This window comes from Vipera ursinii (assembly GCF_947247035.1).
Source record: "Vipera ursinii genome assembly, chromosome: 3".
NCBI classification, from domain to species: domain Eukaryota; kingdom Metazoa; phylum Chordata; class Lepidosauria; order Squamata; family Viperidae; genus Vipera; species Vipera ursinii.
In genome coordinates, this window is record NC_139516.1 from 148,977,184 (window position 1) to 148,983,183 (window position 6,000).

At 36.2% G+C, this 6,000-nt stretch overlaps 1 protein-coding gene across 2 annotated transcripts in view; it reads left to right on the forward strand.

The window, feature by feature from the left end:
* The window catches only part of RNF144B (ring finger protein 144B), a 58,189-nt gene extending 52,412 nt beyond the window's left edge, over positions 1 to 5,777 (forward strand). Inside the window, exons 5-8 of one of the 2 annotated variants that reach the window (XM_083359499.1) lie at positions 732 to 936; positions 1,692 to 1,836; positions 2,323 to 2,412; positions 2,810 to 5,776. In XM_083359499.1, the coding sequence (XP_083215625.1) occupies positions 732 to 936; positions 1,692 to 1,836; positions 2,323 to 2,412; positions 2,810 to 2,950 (581 nt within the window). In that variant the 3' untranslated portion in view covers positions 2,951 to 5,776. Of the gene's footprint in view, positions 1 to 731; positions 937 to 1,691; positions 1,837 to 2,322; positions 2,413 to 2,809 lie in introns of both variants that reach the window. The other variant, XM_083359498.1, reaches the window with a different exon arrangement.
* The last annotated feature ends 223 nt before the right edge of the window (positions 5,778 to 6,000 follow it).

Sequence of the window (6,000 nt, forward strand, 5' to 3'; positions counted from 1 at the left end):
CCATTCGAAAGATTAAGGCATAAACTGGCAGAGGTGGCCCCAGTGGTCACCAGCATACCAGATGCCATACCAAAAGGCCTTGGATGACACTTGACAAAATCTGCACCTTGACAAAATTACAAAAGGCCATACTTCTTGAATCCGTGCATGTACTACGCCAATTCATTACGCTCTTGGGAAGATGAAGGCCAACACTGGCTAAAAAAACTGGTAGCGGTGACTTCATGTTGTTGTGTTTATAATAATAACCTTACACTGTAAATGTTTAAAAATCAGAAAATTGCATTCCTTCCTTCCTTTATGAAATTGGGCTAGAAGTAGAATTTCCTGTTGCAGGTTTTACCAGGCTAGAATAACTATGATGCTCTAGTTCTTGTAAAATGTAAAATGAATTATATGATTAAGTTTTTTTGAGGATGCTTGCAGGATTCAGACAACAGGTGGGTGGATTCTGATGTAATGAAAGAACAATCCCTTTTGCATAATGATTGGTTCCCTGTAGGTGCTGGATGTTCATTTACTTTTCAGAAGCGATCTCACATTTCCTAACACACCGTACAATAAAGAAACTCATGCTAGGGAAATCATACATTTTTCATCTTGTACTGAGAGTATGCTGGTATATGATATAAACCATATCATATCCTATGTTTATAACTTTGCTTTCTCTTCTGATTGTATAAATCTTTCACCTTTTTCTTAACTTACGTTTTGATCTGTAACATTTTCAGAAGTGCATTTGGATCCATTGAGGACCTGGTGTCCCTCTGCTAATTGTCAGACTGTGTGCCAAATTGAACCAAGTGACTCTGGATTACCAGTGTCTGTAAAATGTCAGAAGTGTTACTTGACATTCTGTTCATCATGCAAAGAGCCTTGGCATGTGGAGGGATCATGCTTGGAAAGCCATTTCCTGGGGCTTGCAAGTGAGCAAGGGTAAGAAAAGAAATCTGTCTAGCTGTTGCAAAATCTTTATATCATTCAGGTTGCTATAAACACTATATTTCTTTATCTAGGAAAAAAACATTTTTGACACTGGTTAAATAACATAATTAATTGTTTGATAGCTGAAAGGAAGACATTCTGGACTTTGACTGAGGCATCTCAGGTATTTGATGTGCTGCTTCAGCATTCTTGATTCTAGAAGGCCAGTTCCATGCGTACCTTCAGCTAGACTGGCTTTTTGTCAGCCCAAATGGCAGATTTGGGGGTCAGGACTGGCTAGACAATATGGCAATTTCTCGGTGGGCAAGTGCAATGGAAGCTGTTGCCTGGGTATAACTTCAGCAGAGTAAATAAAGGGAATTATTGAAGGGCTGTTTTGTACATTATGAAGAAGCATGGAATGAGAGATGCATTTTACTTTCATATCAACTTGCTAAGGCAGAATACTAAAGCAGAAATAAGATGAACTTACTTGCTCATTTTCCCAATGGAAACAAATATTTGAATGCCAACATTGTCCAACCATTAAACACAACAACAGAGCACATGGGTGACTGTCTGTTATTTTTGCATGTGTTTGAAAGGTTGCAGTAAATAATTGTTGCATAAGGGAAGTACTTTTCTCCAGCTGAAGCACATTTACATGGGTCAATATTCTTGTAGGCAACTGAAGTCTGGATGATTAGAGAAATAGCCATGGTACCCTTAAGACTGTTTCTGAGTTTTCCCTCCCTTTTTTCCCCTAGAACACTTATTAAAAGCAACTCAGAAGCTCCAATTAAGCAGTGTCCAGTTTGTCGGATCCATATTGAGCGGAATGAAGGCTGTGCTCAAATGATGTGTAAAAATTGCAAGCACACATTTTGCTGGTACTGCCTACAAAATCTGGATGTAAGTAGTCTCTGGCAAAAAGGTTTTTCTCTATAGTTCTTTAACACTTCCAGCTAGGAAGACTTATGCATAAAACGATTAACACTCCATGATTGCACCTCATGGTTTTGCTTCTGTTTCAAGTTCTGCATCCAAATCCTATGGTAGCAGATCTCTGACATATGACACTTGATGAGGTTAAATGGAGTCTTGCAAATGATATATCTTCCTTTTTGTTCAGCTTTACTAGATCTTGCTCCTCATTTACCAGTGATTTTTTCCCTGCTTCTGCTGCATGCTTTATAAAGCCTAACTTTATAAAACATGCAGTAAGTACCGTAATTGCTTCACAGAAGGTTAATTAGTGTAAAAGTGTGAGTGACACTAATTTCTGTGAAATTCCAAGTTTATAAAATAGAGCTGGAGGAAGCCTAAAGCCTCCTGTTACCACTTTGTTATCCAAGAAGGTTGAACCTATTCATGACAGGGTACTATTTTGCCTTTCAGAATGACATCTTCTTAAGGCATTATGACAAAGGTCCCTGTCGAAATAAACTGGGCCATTCACGAGCCTCAGTTATTTGGAACAGAACACAGGTATGTCAATAACATGGATTTGTGTTTATTATAAGGCAGTTTGGTTTAGAATAGAATAGACTTAAAGGGCTAATCAGCCTTCCCCCTTGTTAAGATGGTGCTTTCTAGTGGTTTTAAAGCACCAGGCTGGAAATTGGGAGACTGTGAGTTCTAGTCCCACCTTAGGGATGAAAACTGGCTGATTGACTTTGGGCCAGTCACTCTCTCTTAGCCCAATTCACTTCACAAGATTGTGGGGGAAAATAGGCGGACGAAGGAGTATTAGATATCTTTACTACCTTGAGTTATTTATAAAAATAATAAAGGCAGGATAAAAATAATATAAAAATAAGCTTTGATGGTGTATAGCTTCATACATATAAGGTTGTCCTTCTTATTTCTTCTTTTCAACTTCCAGGTTGTTGGCATCCTAGTAGGCCTGGGAATTGCCGCTTTGGTAACATCCCCATTACTGCTCTTAGCTTCGCCATGCATCATTTGTTGTGTCTGCAAATCCTGCCAAAGCAAGAAAAAGAAACATGGCCCACCACCAACATAAAAATTTCTGCCTATTTTGGACGTGAATGTGTTTATCGTGTTTGTCAGCGAGAAGACTAATGGTTGATGTCTTTCACTGTGCTTTACCAACCAATTCTCCTTTGTTTTGCCAACTTCTGTAAAAAGTGCCTACTGGTTCACAGATTGCCACTTTATTTACAAGCTGCAGTTCAGTGGGGATGGGGGTGGGAGGGCTATTTGTTGTGATTTGGGTTAAGTCTAGTTTTTCTTTTTCATTTTTTTTAATTGAGCCGGACTTGTAAGATATTTTAAAGTCTTTCAAAATGACTGCTTTGTTGAAATAAGCAGATGAAACCGCAATTGTGCACCAGATTCTGAATGACTATTGATTTTCAGAGCACCTTGATACTGTATTTCCTGAAGTTATACAGTTGAGTAAGAAAATAAAATGTGTAAATCAGCACTTTTTAAAGAAAATGTTGGTTACTTTAAATTTTACATTTCTAGTGCAGACTTAGTGACGGTTAAAAAAAAACAATTCACTTTTTAATATTTTTTTAAAAAATCCATAGCTGAAAAGGGGGAAATGAGAAAAATCAAGTATCGAACATAACTGATAGATCATCTTGCCAATCTACACTTTCTTCAAAGGCAAGTCAGTGAAATAAATTTTTAAAAATATATTCTACCTTACTACGGCAGCAAAACCAATAATACAAGTCTGCCCTTACATAGTAAGCATAAAATGCTGAACAGATCACCCTATTTGTATCACCCTGGCCCAGGGGTAGGCAACCTTGGCTCTTTTATGACTTTTGGACTTCACTCCCAGAATTCCTGAGCCAGCCATGCTGAGGGGAAAGATAGATTTCCAAGCTGAGCCATGGTGGCTCAGGAATTCTGGGAGCTGAAATCCATGAGTCATAAAAGAGCCAAGGTTGCCTACCCCTGCCCTGGCCTATACATTAACTATTTCCAAGCAGTTGATAAATCCTGAGTGCTAGCTTTGGTCTAGAAGTCGGATGTACAGCATAACTGGCCTGAATATGACATAACTGGGCCTTTATTTAATTTTCTCTAGATTTCATTATTACTATCTTATTCCTCATGGTTGAAGTTTAGCAGGAGAGTGAAAATGATATTGAGACATAAGGAGTTTGGTCATCAGTGGGAACAACCAAACTTGCCAAATGGTTTGCTTTTGTAGATATACTGTTCAGTAAACAATAGAAAATACTTAAAAAACCAAGAACATGATCCTAATAAATATTGTTGCAATGAATAGCAGCCATTTTGTTGAGCTAGGGAGCTGTGAAAATAACACAGTGTTATCTAAACAAATGTTTGTAAATTGTGGACTACCTGTATATCTACAACAAAATTGTGAAGATAACACGTGGTGGCAACCTCAAAACAAGTTCCATGTGTAAGCATAGTTAATAAATTTAGTTTTCAGATTAAATAACTACTTGCCTATGTTGGAGTATCTATTATCTCAAAACAGATCCTCAGCTAGGATGAAATCAAAAGAAGAAATACCTTGAAAATATTGGAAAAGAACAAAGGATGATGAAGAATATACAGTGCTGCAATCTTGGTTACAAGAAAATCATTCTCTGTTCTGATCATGTCTTCTTCCACACCACCCCATTCTATAATAAAAGGCGACATTACATAAACAAGACACTCAACTATATAGACTAATACACCTAAATATATATGTATAGACTAATACACCAAAGAAAGCCATGTCATAATGCTCAAAATGTAGTCTAATGTGATAAAATTGTCTGGACTTCTACAAGTAAATGCTTTTAATAAGCTTAAGTTATTGGATCATTTGCTGTATAAATAAATTGCCATATTATCAAGGAATGTTTTAGTTAACAGAATACTTTGTGATTACATTATCTTACACATTCTTTATGAAACAGCAATATTCTATCTATCTAGCATGATGGCTAGGGAATTCTGGGAGTTGATATCCATGTATCTTAAAGTTGCTGAGGTTGAGAAACACAGAACTAGGACTACCTGATTTATATGCAAATAATTTTCTGTTATCTAGCTTGATAGTAAAATATAAGCCTTAGGAATCTTGGCCGGTGTAAAAATTTAATAAGTAATAATTAAGACTTGAATCTTTAGTACAGTATCTGAATGAAAAGGGAGAGGGCGTAGGAACCACAATGAAGGACCAGTTCTCCTACTGTAAATTTCACTATTCTCTCCCCCCAAAAATCTCTTCACGTCCCCAGTTCTTTTTAGAGTTAAAACTGATGAAATTTATAGGAAATTTATAAGACAGAATGTTTACCAGAAAATGGTAGCCCGTCAGATTAAGGATGTATATTTCTTTTTTTCTTTTTGTGAAACTTGTTTTAATGTGAATAAATAAAACTTACTTTGACAAAAAAACTGTTGACTTGCTACAGGAAAGGGTTTTTTAATGTTTTAAAGTCTATTGCTATTTTCAGTAGACATCTCAATAATTTTTCTATACGTTCAGCATTAAGTGGAAAAGAGCAGGAAATAATGGGCAAAAGTGTGTGCTTTCATTTCTACCATGCATTCCGTCGGGTGAATGGCAAGGGGATATTATAGAATATATATTTAGGTTTAGAAAAAAAAAATAGACATCCTGTGTGGTTCACAGAAGTTATCATGCTAATCAAGGATTTCAACAAGAAGATACCATAATTATTTGATGTTTGTTTAAGCTAGTACAATTTTATTACTCTCTTAGTGTAATGAAGGTACAAGGCTATAATTTTTTTTAATTCATTAATTTTCATTAGAAAATTAGAAATGTGTGGGAAGAAAGTGCAAATGTTCTTTCTAAGTTACTTAATGATTCAGCATTAGGAGCTTTTAAAAATAGAAATGTTCATCAGTCTGCGTTTTCTTTCTTTTCCCCTGCACTATGTGCAAAATCAAAAGTTCAGTATATTTAATTTTGTTACTAGAAGACATTTCAGTACGGTCACATATAAGTATTGCCAAGAGAGCAATACAGAAAAGATGGAAAGTAACATTTGTCTTGTGGATTTAACAGCATATGTCAATACTTCAAAAAGCATTGAGACCCAA